Consider the following 14,331-nt stretch of genomic DNA (forward strand, 5'->3'; position numbering starts at 1 on the left):
CCCCCCATAAAAAATCCCCACCATCGCATATTTCCCTCAACTACCCTCAACAATCCACTCATAATTTCCCATTACATCAAATAAATTACCCCATTCCATCGAATAAAAAATAAACTCTAATAATCAAGAATGAACTATTACTTAAACCATACATTCACACACCGTCACCCCATGATTTGGTTACACCATAAAAAAAAAAAAAAAACAACCCACCACGTTAGCTAGGATCATTAACTTTTAATTGTGAGCTCCTATTCCCCGATAATGAGTGCAGTACAGCCCCTTCTCTTCTCCTTTTCACCGATCCCTTTCCATTTTTCTTGTTTCACAAATTTTTTTTTTTTCTCTTTCTCATCCCTTTTTTTTACGTTATTTCACTGCTCCTTCTCTCTTGTTTCCCTTCGCTTCACCAGAGACCAGGGGGGATTGCAATGCCAACGAACTGGTGCGCCCGAAGGGGCTCGTAATAATCCACGGAGCCGAATAGAGTGCACTTTTATCCTCATTCTGCTTCTATGTACCACCACCCCCCCCCCCACTCCCCCTCAGCCACCATCTCTTTATATCTCATCTCGGTAGCTGATGCATTTTTTTTTTTCTAGTAACCTTTATTCGATGCACTTCTCAGTAGAATTCACGAGCTAATGTTTGACATTGCAAAGCATTCGCGTTTAGGATGCGGAGAAAAGAACAACTTAATCAAATTTCCTGGATTCTTTTGACTGAGAAATAGCAAGAGTAATATACTAGGGAATTCAATTATTTAAATAATTGAATTTGTATTGACAATCTGTATTTTAGTTGGAGAATTAATGAAAATTAGAAAATTTATGATACGGTGGAATTGAAAGACTTCGAGGGCAGTTAATGATAATTGTTTATGTTTAGTTGTCTTCAATTATTTAAATTTTCAAGTTCAATGAATTTATGGTATTCTAGCAAGAGTTTGAATATTTTCAGACTTGAAATAAATATTTTATAAATTATTTATTGACACAATTCCACAGAAATATTTTTTCACAAAAAAAAATCCAGAAAAAATTCTATAAATTGAGTGACGTGAAAATTGCATAATTAATTAAGATTTAATTATTTCTACCTCATGAAGAATGGCTATCCTAGTGACTCCTCATAATAAAAATCTCTAGAAGTCCCTAGAAACCCGAAGAATCAGGAAAAATTTATCACCTCTAATTTTCAATCCCCTAAACAACCACTTTTCCCCTACCTTCCCCCCATTATTTTCGAAAATGAAAAATATTATTGTTCCAGAACTCCATTTCCCGGTGGAATGAAATCAATACTTCATGAAACAACTCCAATATCCCAACAATTCCCCTAGCAATCCATCCACAAAAAAAAAAAAAAATCAAGCAAACATTCGCCCGGAAATCTTCAAGATTCACTCGGTACCGACTGCCGCGAGAAACTTGTTTACTGTCCCTTTCACTGAGACTTGTACCGCAGGAGGACTATTGTTTCACGCGAGTAATCATACGTCGAGACTACTACACACTCGCTGAGGGAAAAGGAAAAGACTTGGATAGGATTTTCCGGAAATTGTCGGAGAGAAGTCGGACGTTGAGAAGCTGTACAGCCAAGACATGTGGGCCAGTATCAATATTGAAATACCGTCGAGGGATATTTGTCTGGTGGTGGTGTCTGGAGGGGTTTGAGGAAGGCTGAACCTGAAGAAGGTGGAAAAATAAAAGGTGGACAATTCATGAGAGGAATAGGTGAATAGAAAAAAACGAAAATATTCTAGTGCTGTCGGCACAAATGTATACAACATGGACGACACTTGGCCAAGTCGTATTGTGCCAACTGTAGTGACCCCAGTATCGAGTTTTATCGACCCTTTCACTGAAATGTCTCAGTCAGTTTGTGATATGGAATCTATAAATTCACTCGTTATTTATGATTGTTCATTCTGATGATATTTTTATTGTGAATGAAAATATTTTTCAACTGCATACGAAGAAAAATATTTCATTAAAATTAAAATTTTTTAAATAAAAATAAAATTACAATTAAAAGTAAATAAAAATTGAAATAAAAATAAAATTATTTTTCATTTTAATTCGGAGGAATTTCGTATAAATTTCACCCCTCAACAGGTCAAAGACCAAATGGCCCTTAACCTCTGACCCCACCCCCAAGTCCCCCCTTCAAGGGCTCCTCATCATATATCCAGTGGTGCCCGAGGGTTAACGACTCCCCAAACTTCACATTACCCCATAGAAATATTTAATTTACTCTAGATCCAAATTCACACCGAATATTCTAGTTCATACCCCCAATTAATCCCCAATTCGATGATCAATGACAATAAAAAAAATGTGAACGTCTACTTGTTGTCTGTCCCGTTATGGGTCACTTCCACTTGCCCCCAATTACATTACCATTCACCTCGCGATGGTGCACGAAATATCCCGCCTGTTCCCCTCCCCCCCCATACCCCGGTAGACCAGAAATACATTTCAACTTGGAGTAAACAACTTCACCGAAGAATAACAGTGAAATTCATCATTCGAGAATGGACCCCCAGGAAGTTGCATCATTTGGTTCAGTGAGGAAAAGAAGAAATAAATAAATCCAGAATTGTCAAGAGACAAGGGCATCGAGTTTAAAATACGAATTGCTTTTTCCAGCTTTCAAATGTCATTCATTTCACCCCCAGAAACTACTCAAACCTCAATCTACATGGAAATTGAAGGAAAATACAGAGAAAATTGTTCCCAGGGTACGAAAGAACAGTCAACAAACCAAAAAAATTCGGGGAAAATTCCTGTGGGAGGCCCAATAATTTGGGACTCCTCGCAAAAATTTTTTTGAGATCTCCCAAAAATTCTGAAACCTCTAAATCACTTCCCTGAATTCCCCTGGTGGACTCAGATGACTCCCCTTCCCCTGAATTCCCCAGAATTCCCTCTCAATCCCTCCCCTGAGCACCAGAATTTTTCCCAGACGTCACCGCAATTTATCACGACAATCCAAATTTTAAAAAATCCCCACAACCCCCCACCAAAATTCACCCATTTTTACCCCCTGCTACCCCCTAATTTCCCCCTCAATTTCCCTATAAAATCAAAAATTATGCCTTCATTAACTGAAAAATATCAACTCCCCCAGCTCCCCCCAAAAAACCTATAATTCACCAACTTTCCTCCAGAACGACTTAATTTTAAAATTCCCGGTATAAATCGCCATTTCCATTGGACAATACCGAGGACACGTGTCAAAGTTAACGAACAGTAATCGAAGAAAGTCGTATACAACAAAAATGCCAGTATCGCTAGCCAAAAGAAGGACAGACTCCCTAAGACACCGGAGAAAACAGAAAACGTTTCAATCCACCAGCTCCCTCTAACCCCTCTACCCCCCCCCCCCCTATCCACCACCCCTGTCCACCCCATCTCACAGGATGAAATGCAGACCCTCGGTACAAGCTTTTCAATGGCGAAAACTAATAATGCAACTTCTGGGTGCAACTCACCATTCCCTTCCAAAGAAAATATTTCCGTTACTCCTTACCTCCACCCCAACCCCTCACCCCCTCGCCCCCCCAACCCACCCATCCCACACCCCCTGAAGCTCTCCAGCCAAGACCCCACTGTTTACCTTACAACCTCTTGGCGTTTCACCTCCATAATTCATATATTCCGAATGCGACGCCACTGTGACTTCAGGATCTTCACGATAAATAATATCCTTCGACACTGTAAGCGGCGTGATCATAAATCTTGCGATCATAAAGAAGAAAAAAAAAATATATAAGGGATAGGGGTGAGGGGAAAATTTTTGGAATGAAAGTACGAGGGCTGGTGAGATGAGTGAGTGAGGGTGGGAGGGAAAGCTCTTTCCAGTTCGACCGTGAAAGCCGAGATTACTTTTTTTTTTCTTTTTCTTTTTTTCCACCAACTTTTTCACCACTCCACGGGATTTTACTTCTTTTATTTGTTTTCCCTCACACCCCCTAGTTTCTCACCTCAAGAGCTTCTTGGGTGGATCATTTATGGGATTGAACGATATACTTGTGATGGGGGATGGGAAACATGGGGAACAATGGTGGGAAAAATGTCAGTGAAAGAGGGGGGGGGGATTGATTGTGAAATTCATATGCTAATTGTTTATAATAATACTTTTCTATTGTTGTGGAATTCATGGAATTTAATCGCCTTTAATGAATTTTTTTTTAGTTAAATTTAATTATCTGGTAAATTAAAAAATATTTCAACATCACTCACTTCAATGTAAACAATAAATTTCTATTTATTCTGTACTCCATTTATTATTATTATTTATTTATTCTGAAAGGGAGCACTCTAATGTTTATCTCCGACGTAATTTTAAAAATTAATTCAAATGTATATTTACAAAAGTAAATATTCAATAAACTAACACATTAAAAATTTACTATCAAAAATAATTATACGATACCTAACACAAACGAAATATCTCCCTCAATTTTTAATCAATCCCAATCCCATTTTCTCACCCCCATTACCCTCCACCCCCTCCCCACCTCTATTTTCTAGACAACTCCAATCCACCCATCCTCTCTCCTCCCTAAAAATCCAACTATTCAATTTTTCATGACCAACCATATGTATTTTTATTCGACTGAAACTACGTAATTGGAAAGTTTGTGGTACGTTGAATATATATTTTTTTTCATTCCCGTCAATCCATTTGATGTGAGAATAATTGAGTACACCCTGAATTTACCCAACACGAAATTATTCAACTGAAATTGCTGACCACCCCAACGAGAAAATTGCAGCTGTACATTCATTCCAACGTTTACATGTACATTGTCCATGTGCTGGTATGAAAATTAAAGGACAGTATAATAACCCAGAAACGAGTGATTCACATGTCCTATATCATATTCATTTGTTAAGCATTATATGCTAATAGGTCTGATAACGAAAATAACGAAGGCACTTGTCCCACTATTGGCAATTTCCCATTTGTTGGGAATATCCATTCTACCCCTTCCCCCCCCCCTCCGCTAACCGACGAGCCCCACTAACAACCCCTATGCTACCCCCTTCATCCAGTTTTCTCATTGCCCAGTGATTCTGAATTACGCCAACAGATAGCACTAGCCACATGCCAGAATTTTGCCAACTGATGTAATTAGGATAGTCGACAAAATTTGAATATCGCACACAATTTCATTCTGGGGGAGGTAACTCCCATGCATAAAACAAACTCACTGATTTTGTGTTTGGACATGGGTAGCCGAGGGTGTGAAAAATATCATCAGAACTATATCCAGAGAGAATAATATAATGATGTGATCATATTTTCGTAAATGAGGTAAAAGTTGATATAAAGTGAATGAGAGAAGTTGATAAAAAGAGAAATAATTTATAATATTAATAATTTATTTAAAAAACTGAGAAAAGGTACCTGAGACTTTTCGGTTTAAGGAAACGATAGAAAACTTCAGGATTTGAGGAAAAAATCAAAGAAGATGAAGAGAAATTTAGTGATTCAGAGATTAATTTTTTTTTGAGACTGAGACAAAAGTCTTTTAGTGATAGAACTAATTTTCAGGACTTTATTTATTTATTTAGAAATTATGATCATGGTCAGGATTCTTACTACTGGAATTTACTGGTAATTTTCTAAAAAATGGAAAATATCTTTTTAACATTTCGCAAGATTATTCTCGAGATGAAATACGATTTACTCAATAGAATGAAAATTTCAGATTTGACAAATAAAAAGCCTTGTCATTCCTGAGTAAAAATTGCAGAATTAAAAAAAAAAGGTAATCCTTCGAGCCGGATTTGAACCAGCGACCTATGGATGTCCATTTCATTTCAAACCAACTACAGTCCACCGCTCTACCAACTGAGCTATCGAAGGCCGGTAGTGAAACTAATTTTTTTTACACCTCATAACCAGTTGGAGCATTAAAATACAATTTCACTGCCATTACCATCATCTCATTACCCAAAAACCTCAATTTACGAATTTTCCGTGGTCAAGAATCAGAAATAAATCGTCCACAAATATTTTTCTATCTCAATAAACGCATGAGTCACACGACTCAGGTCCCAAATCGAAAAACATCGACAAACAAACATCGAAAACATGAAAATAAACAGATTACATCGCCCCACAACCTCCCCCCAATGTTTAAACAAATGAATTATGTCAAGGGCACTCACCAATGACCGATGTATCCACTCCTGAAGCCCCTGGGAGTCCCTCAAGCATCGAATTATGATGCAAAACCCTTCGTCAGCGTCTCTTTTTCACAATTAACCCACTTCCACTGAAATATATCACTCCCTCCCACCCCAAAACCGAACGAATTACACACGACACTCACTTATCACTTCGAAACAAAACATAAACAACGACCGGACACATGTAACCCGCGTGAAAAACATCTAACCCCCGAGACAAATAATCCCACGGTCTCCCTGATCAATTTCCAATGATATTCCCGGCCGGCGAGGCCTAACCATCCACCGAAAACCCAATTACTGGTTCACTCAGGTATTTACAGTGAATATTACACACACAGACACCGAACAATGTGAATCAGCTGTTCCTGGCCACCTACCCCCCGTGGATTTTGCGGTAGGGTCCAAACATGTCCAACTACACAGAACGTGCCACAACTCACGGACGCCATTTTGGACGCTCTCAAAGGTACGCCCAGCGCCATCGTACGGCGGTACGACGAACTCTCTGGAAAATCGAGCGGGCATAATGATGATATGATTTTGAACTGCGATGTACATAATGAGAAATAAATCGCCTTTCCTCGTTAATTGTTTAACAATAAATAAAAATACTGCGAGATGATGATCAGTAATAAATTAAAGCATGAGATAATCCATAAAAATCGTCATGACAAGAATGTATAATGTATGTATGTAGAATGTACTGATGTTGCTTCAGTGGAAGTATTTTTGTCGAAAATAATTAAAAGCATTTTGTTGGGCGTTTGATCCGTATTTTTGGTAAATCACGGAAGTTCAGGGCAGAAATCATTTGTAATTAAGTAAGATATGGAATAATATCAATTGGGTGATCATACCTAGCTGCCCCGGGTGGATTTGGCGGTGGGAGTCCTTTTGTGTCCAAACAAACAGCTACAGCGAACCTCCCGCAAGCCACGGACGCCATTTTGGACGCGCTGGAAGGCACGCCCAGCGCCATCTTGTGGTGCTTGGGTGAACCCTCTGCACAATCGAATGGCGAAAAATGACGGTAGTTTCTTGAAGTTGCGGAGTAAATGACGGGAAATAAATTCTGTTTGGCTACTGATTGTTTAATAATGAATAAAAATATAGTGGAATGATGACAAGCAATACAATATTGGAGAAAATAAAAGACTTAAGTGCTAATGACAAGAAAATATGGTTCGTCTTGTTTCATTGGAAGCATTTTTGTGATTGACGTCGATGGGATGAGTCACATACGCCCTTGTGGCAGTACCGTGTGATCGCGTTTGGTCAATTTTTATCGAAAATAGTTGCACATTTCGTGAGACTTTGATCCCGTATTTTTGCGAATCACAGAAATTCGGGGGAGAAGTAATTTGTGGTTAAGTAGAAAAGGTGAATATGTTCAAGAGAAAATTAAAAGCTTTGGATTATGAGCATTGGGAAGAGGTTAATTGTAAAGGTAAGAGATTATTTAGTCGAAAAATTGATTGTAATAACGATTTGGGAAATTTGGATTTTTTATTTTTTATTTTGAGTGAGAATGACTCATGGAAAAGTAATTTTTATGACAATTATGTCTGGGGGATGAATTATTGAACTGTTTAGGCTGTGGTACATTCTTCCAAACATTTTCAACACCATGTGCAATCAATTACATGAATACTATATCAAAATAAACCAATTTTTCATTTTTTTAAGTTGAATGTGCTACTGCATTATGTTAATGAAAATTATAATAATTTAACAGACGACGAGCAGCTGAAGAAATTAGTCGTGTGGTTAGAAGATGAAAAGGTTCGTCATTACACTGTTGAAGACAGAATCCCCCTGCGAGATATTCACAATGGAACATGGGATGAGGTGTTCCAGAAGTACTTGAAAGACGTTGAATGTCCTCTAACAACATCGATCCTGGATCAGCTGGAATGGCTAGTTGGCCTGGCTGTGCGTCAGGAATTCGAGGACAAACGTGAGTATTTTCTCCAGTATAAAATGAAATTATGAGGAAAATTCTCTAAGAAAATTTACCACAATTTTATCTGCTCGAACAGCTATTAGTTTTTGATCATAAACGTTCACCAGAACATTAAATTTTTAATTTTTCAAATAAAAATACAATAAAATCTTTACAAATCTCCGATAGAATTCGAGGCTTTAATTTTATTCAATCAAAACACGTCGCCCCCAATTACCCGTTCCATTTTATTAATTTTCCAGCCGAGAAGTACCAAATAAAGAAGGAAACAGGAACAACTGACGCTGAGGTGCCAACTGTAAAGTCAACGAATCCTCTGGACACCCTGGACTGTCAGTACCTTTCGAATTAAGAAGAGATGACCCTAAATTTTCAAATTTTTGTTTTCGTGTCGATGACAAATTTTTACAAATTAACTAAAACCAATAGTGTGACCCCTCCCAAAGATCCATAATCGATCAGTCTCATGAAATAATTATTTTTTCAGTCAACAGTAATGAATTCAAGGAGGGCGTGCAGTCAATAGCGAAATTATTGAACATAGCACAGCATCCGAATCACTTGACGACCCTGGAGGCCTGCAGCAAATATGTGACATCACGTTTGAACGCCGAGACTCTGAAGAACCCCCGGACGGTGGTCATAACGGGCACCCCATTTCCAATCATGGAGACAGAGATGGGCTTCGACATGGGGGATAAAGTTCTGAATAACACAGCCAAAGCCCTGAATCTCCTGTACATCCAGGACCTCAGGGACCTCCAGACTAGCATCAACGAAGCCATAGTAGCTGTCCAGAACATAACAGCTAATCCCAAAACCGATACGAAGGCTGGAAAAGTTGGAGTTTAATTTCCTAGGAGAGAAAAACACCTGGCGTGACTCCATTTTCTATTGCGTAAAATAGAATTCCATCCCCACTTTTGGGGATTCACGAGGGAAACGTCACGAGAGAAAATCAAATACTCTGAATCCTACGTACAGAAGAGGATGAAGGCCGATCTGAACCTGAATATAATCAGAAAACTGTAAAACTCGAGGACAAAAACTGATGTAGAATTTGAGATAATAAATATTTATTAAATTTACAATATGTCTTAAAAATTTCATTAGAACTCTTAGAATAAATTTGTGGAGGTCGAGGAATGTAATGGCAGGCAATTTGCTATTTTATTACGTATTTCTTGAGGGTTGGGGTAAAATGGGCAATTGAGATTCGTCAACTTGCGATTTGATGAAAAGAAAATGAAATATATCGCTCTACATCGAATGCTCTGAACTGACTTCAACCGGTGAATTTCTCCTAGACTTTTAGATAAAATTGATAGACCCATTTTACCCCAGTCTCTCCTGTTCAACAACTAGAACCAAAATTTAAATCTTCAAACTGCGTGAGGCACTGCATAAGTATCCCTACGTATTCGAAATTGAATTGCGTATGTAATCTCTAGATGGATGGAATATTTGGAGACAGTCCGATCACCATCTCCAGTTGCGACTGGACATTAAAAAACTGCCATAACTGTCACTCGATAAAACTATTGAATATTTAAAAATAAGCGGAGATATGTAGAAACGGCACAATAGTGCCAGTGTTGGGAATAACAATAGAAAATCGTAGGAGAAAATTCCCAGAGGATTTTCATTAAAAATTCAAATCCATGCATATGGAATAAATTAAACAACGAACTAAATTTTATTCAAAGTTTTGTTTTTGATTGAGCAAGTGTCACGGAGAAATCTTCCTCATTCATCGACGATATTTTGTCGCAGGAAGTCGAAGACGAATAGTCCAACCTTTCGCGACAAGAAAATATTCTCAAGTCGAATTTAAATGGAAAATTTGATTGACTCGAGAGAATATTTTTCTTGTCGTATCGTTAATTCCAAAAACTCTTGAATCCTCAGGATTCCTCAATTAATGTCTCGATTTTGTGCCGGTTTGTCACAGTAGCCGTGTGAAAAAGTCAGATAAAATTGTCGTTGTAAGAATACTCTTAGAAAAGTCAAATTTAAAATTGAATAATTCTATCTACAAATTCTTACAGTGTTTATCCTAAGAAAGATTGAAATTTGTTGGATTTTCAATTTCGTGGTTGCTGCAAGTAAATGAAATTTACGTACAAACTCAATATTTTAATTGTCCATTGTTCGATAAATATCGCAGAGTTTAATGAACTCTGAGAGTTTAACTAAGAGATATGACATTGATTGAAAAATTAATGCAGCCAAAAATTCCCAGAATAATCAGTTTGACTTGAAATTAATTATCGACAGCGAGACCCCAGAAATATTAAAGATTGTACCAACCACGAAGACTTTTCTCAACAATAATTAAGACAATCGACATCTATCTCGACTCCCAGAAGGCTCTGGTTGCAATTGTCTCCGTATTCGATCCTCCTCCTGCAACGAGGCCTGAAGTGCCCTGGCGAGTGCCTCATCATCACTCATACTTCCCTGAATATTCTTAAAAGTCTTGGAATTTCTGTTCTCAACAGGCCTCGGCCTCTGGCTCTGCTGCGTCTTCACCATAGTCTTGAGTCGTTTCAGTCTGACAGCCTCAGCCCTGCCGATGCACTCGTGATCGGCAGGATGTCGATGCTTCAGACAAAAGTTCCACTCACACTCGCTGCAGTCAACACGAACAATCTCCTTGATTTTGCAGCCCTTCAACGAGCACTTATTCGAGAAGACTTTCTTCTTGGTTTTTCCATAGTCCGATTGACAGTCATTGTCCATGTGGAGGCCAACAGCGAGGTCCGGGGGATCTCCACGTTTCATGGGGATGGGGACGTTGCACAGGGGACACGAGGGCACCTGAACGTCCTTCTTGTACGCACTTGGACAGGAATGACCTTGATAGGATATGTGATCTGTGCAGAATATGGATTCACAGGCATCACAACGGAGGGGCAGGAAGTCCAGGCGATTGCAGGTCTTCTCTGAACAATGCTCACCCAAATTTGGCAACTCCATTTTTATTATCTGAAAATATATTTAACTGCAAATCACCTCAATTTTACAACGTCATTTTTCAATGAATATCTCTGAAGCTAAAAGAGATTAAAAATTATTATTTTGAACATGAGGTCAGCAAAATAACTGGACAATATTTTGAGGGCGAGGGAGTGGCTCGAAGGAAATACTATTCAGAATTAGGTTAATTATTCGAGAGATTTTTGTTGGAATTTTAATCACTTGACGTGCATGACATAACCTCACTTTTGGACGATTCCAAATGAACTCTACTCATTTATCAGCGTTTTGTGAACGATACCCTCGACTTTACCTATAAAAAGTGGTGCTAATGTGTGAAAGATCGAGCAATTTCTCGAAGCAATGAAATTGGAAAACTAATTTCGTCTTCTGTCTGTCAAACAATTCTTCTTGACGTAAAATCCATCGAACTTTCATCACTTGCAGTCGTTCTAATTTAGTCCAATGAAAGATGACTTACCAATTGAACGATTCTTCGTTGACGATAAAAAGACACTGATGATGCCACAACTCTTCACATTATTTTATAGGCACTCCAAACCTGAATCACCAGGATATTTCGACTAAATTTGTCGTGTCATGAGACTGATTGCGTTGTAAGCAACTGAACACAACTGAATCGCATTCATATAGATCGCGGACACGTAAATGCTTTTTACAAAATGAATTAATTCTGTCATTTGTTATAACTTAACACTCGTTTGTACTGCACTCAGAATATTTCGTTAATTGCTCCTTTATTTTTAAATAAATAATTAAAAGTCCAATAGGCGCTTTTGAGAGCAGTAGAGACACAATCGGATGGTTATGGAACTTGGGATTTGAATTGTTGTAAAGCGATTATTACACCTGTAGATTTTATTAACAATTAATAAGTAACTGAACAATCTTCTTGCTGTGACCTGACACTCGAGGATTCTGCAGTCATTGCTGAGATAATTCACGACGAAATGGCGGAAGATTGAAGATCCTGGCAGATCCGAGGAGAACGAGGGCTAAAAGGTAATTAAACAATCAGTAATCTTGTGTTATTGTTAATGATGAGGGGTTCTAGTGAATTACCAGCGGCTATGGAGTGCATGATGACCTTCCCGGGGGTTCTGTTGAATTTTTTCGAGTGATAGGACACGTAAAAACCCGCTCCAATGAGCCCTGAACCACTGACGAGCCGACAAGCCAGACAATCCCTGTCTCTGTTGGATACGACGGACGATCCCGTCATCGCGGTCGATGACGATTATCACCAGGTTCTTCCTCCGTTGACAGGGAATTTAATAATTTTTGGAGGTTACGAGAGAGGTTAGGATTCTGATGTTTAGGTGTTTTGCTAATTAATTCGACGGTGGGGACATCCAGCGGGATATGGGGAAGTCATGATGTGGGTGGGAGATTTTTAATTGCAAAATTAATAGTTTGTTTATATGTTTTACAAATAAATCTCCTTCATAACCAAATATTTGGTACTTTCTATGGGTTTTCCATTCAATTCAGTCTATTGAGACGTTTCGGAGACGAGTTTTTTATATGAATTTGTTTAATTCTTCAACAGTCATTCAAGTAGGTAATTTATAAACAATAGAACAGAAAATAAACAACAAACAATATGACAGAACATATACAATTTAATTATTTTATGAGAAGTTTTTGTAAAAAATATTTTAAATTGTAATTTCTCATTTTTTTAATACGACTTTCATAACAAATAAAATATATCTGGACTAATAGTGATATATAAATAAAATACGATCAAATTACATTTATGTTCTTTAGTTATAACATTTTTTTTTAATTCGTAATCTCAATGACTAAAAAAATTGGTTAAAAATCTTTAGTTTTTCACTTCATAACGAGACTTAAAATGCTTGAATTAATTAAATATTGCAAATGTTCTGAGCCATGTCGGCTCATTAGAGTTTCCAAATAAAACCACTATCCGACTGGATGAAGTATCTCCCTCACGAATTCCCCTTAAAAATCTCCGGCCTCCGCAAATGGTATCACATGCTCCAACGCAGTCAGCTCAATGACGACGAGAATCGTCACTCGCTGGAAGAACGGTACAGACTATTCCTTTTACGACTCTCCGGTGTTCCACCGTGAATGGTACACATCCGTTTCACGGTCACTCACAGCCTCCGGACGCCTTCGCACACATACCAGGGGAATTCACCATAATTCCCGTACCCCGAAGTGAGGAGATACGACTGAACGTGATATGTTAATGAAATTGCAGGCGATCATCTGCAACAGACTGACCGATTCTCTTCAGTACTAAATATGTGCGATGACATAAGCCCAGTGGTGATTAGCTACTTTTCAAGATCGTAACAAGTGGAATGTGGGGATATTCTCGGAGAGTATCTAATAAACTTCCGTCAAAACAATTACGTCGTGATGTTTTTTTCAGAATTTTTCATTGACAGGGACTCGATAGTTTACAGTTCATTACGTTTTGTAAAATATGTGTTTAAAATGAGGAATTTTCGTAAGGCATTCGACGAGATTTATTTGTTATCTGTCATTTCATTTTTTATCTTCTCAGTTGATGGAATTTGTTGAGGAATTTTCCGGGAATGTCCTTCTACTTCTTTGTTCTTAAAAAATTTCAATTATGAATTTAATTGAGAAAAATTCGGAATTTACAATAATTTTTAAACGAAAATGAATTTTAACAGTTTTAAATTCCTTTAAATTCTGAGGGAATTCCTGTAGAATTTGTGACATCTCCAGAAGAAGTCCCTAGACTTTTCCTGATTTTTGTATCAAATTTCGAATTTCCGAAGAGAAAATTCCTAGAAATTCCAGTAAATGTGCTCCTGCTCAGACCGTTCCATCAAAAAACTCAGTTAATCCAACCGAATTAATTTTATTCAACAGGAAACCGGCGATTCCACGTCTTCCAAACACTCCGAGCCATTAAAAATCATCCACAAAAACCCTAAACACGTATCGTCCGAGGACTGGCGCCATGGGTTCACTGATCAAGGGAACGACCTCGGAATGTCGTGGCTTCCCCTCGCAAACCGAGAAGGGCCCCACCACAGAGCGATCATGTAGGTGGACTCAACAATACATGAGTTGTGACAACTGTCCGGCATTCGTGCCTCCAACCCGGCCCGAGAACCCGTCCCATAATATTCGCGCAAGCGTGCACGCGAG

General features: G+C 38.3%; 4 protein-coding genes and 1 non-coding gene across 5 annotated transcripts in view; 1 reads left to right on the plus strand and 4 right to left on the minus strand.

The window, feature by feature from the left end:
* The window catches only part of LOC135168118 (von Hippel-Lindau tumor suppressor homolog), a 37,339-nt gene extending 30,182 nt beyond the window's left edge, over positions 1–7,157 (minus strand). The window contains exons 1-2 of the mRNA XM_064132031.1: positions 7,067–7,157; positions 6,186–6,714 (exon numbers count right to left, since the gene is read on the minus strand). The gene's annotated coding sequence lies outside the window, so the exon portion shown is untranslated. The remainder of the gene's footprint in view (positions 1–6,185; positions 6,715–7,066) is intronic.
* Trnay-gua (transfer RNA tyrosine (anticodon GUA)) lies at positions 5,787–5,880 on the minus strand. The gene is made up of 2 exons: positions 5,844–5,880; positions 5,787–5,822 (listed from the first exon to the last, which is right to left on the minus strand). It is a non-coding gene; the product is annotated as a tRNA-Tyr (tRNA).
* Positions 7,158–7,242: 85 nt separating the features above from the next.
* Positions 7,243–9,263, plus strand: LOC135168248 (RNA transcription, translation and transport factor protein). Its single transcript, XM_064132242.1, has 4 exons — positions 7,243–7,656; positions 7,945–8,166; positions 8,415–8,504; positions 8,660–9,263. The coding sequence occupies exons 1-4, from the start codon at positions 7,596–7,598 to the stop codon at positions 9,022–9,024; spliced, it is 738 nt and encodes a 245-aa protein (XP_063988312.1). The 5' UTR covers positions 7,243–7,595; the 3' UTR covers positions 9,025–9,263.
* LOC135168251 (AN1-type zinc finger protein 2A) lies at positions 9,227–11,771 on the minus strand. Its single transcript, XM_064132248.1, has 2 exons — positions 11,633–11,771; positions 9,227–11,160 (listed from the first exon to the last, which is right to left on the minus strand). The coding sequence occupies exon 2, from the start codon at positions 11,149–11,151 to the stop codon at positions 10,507–10,509; it is 645 nt and encodes a 214-aa protein (XP_063988318.1). The 5' UTR covers positions 11,152–11,160; positions 11,633–11,771; the 3' UTR covers positions 9,227–10,506.
* LOC135168256 (uncharacterized) lies at positions 11,629–14,051 on the minus strand. Its single transcript, XM_064132259.1, has 2 exons — positions 12,235–14,051; positions 11,629–12,167 (listed from the first exon to the last, which is right to left on the minus strand). Exons 1-2 carry the CDS (start codon positions 12,392–12,394, stop codon positions 12,097–12,099), a joined length of 231 nt encoding a protein of 76 aa, XP_063988329.1. The 5' UTR covers positions 12,395–14,051; the 3' UTR covers positions 11,629–12,096.
* Positions 14,052–14,331: the final 280 nt, after the last annotated feature.

The sequence above is a fragment of the Diachasmimorpha longicaudata genome, chromosome 12, assembly GCF_034640455.1.
Source record: "Diachasmimorpha longicaudata isolate KC_UGA_2023 chromosome 12, iyDiaLong2, whole genome shotgun sequence".
NCBI lineage: Eukaryota > Metazoa > Arthropoda > Insecta > Hymenoptera > Braconidae > Diachasmimorpha > Diachasmimorpha longicaudata.

What these genes read in the sequence shown, in the direction of transcription:
- LOC135168248 (XM_064132242.1), top strand. Translation starts at nt 7,596, where the DNA reads ATGTTCAAGAGAAAATTAAAAGCTTTGGATTATGAGCATTGGGAAGAG. An exon ending in GGAAGAGGTTAATTGTAAAG is followed by an intron (nt 7,657 to 7,944) that starts GTAAGAGATTAT and finishes ATAATTTAACAG; the next exon opens with ACGACGAGCAGCTGAAGAAA. An exon ending in TCCTCTGGACACCCTGGACT is followed by an intron (nt 8,505 to 8,659) that starts GTCAGTACCTTT and finishes TTATTTTTTCAG; the next exon opens with TCAACAGTAATGAATTCAAG.
- LOC135168256 (XM_064132259.1), bottom strand. Translation starts at nt 12,394, where the DNA reads ATGACGGGATCGTCCGTCGTATCCAACAGAGACAGGGATTGTCTGGCT. An exon ending in CATGCACTCCATAGCCGCTG is followed by an intron (nt 12,168 to 12,234) that starts GTAATTCACTAG and finishes ATTACCTTTTAG; the next exon opens with CCCTCGTTCTCCTCGGATCT.
- LOC135168251 (XM_064132248.1), bottom strand. Translation starts at nt 11,151, where the DNA reads ATGGAGTTGCCAAATTTGGGTGAGCATTGTTCAGAGAAGACCTGCAAT.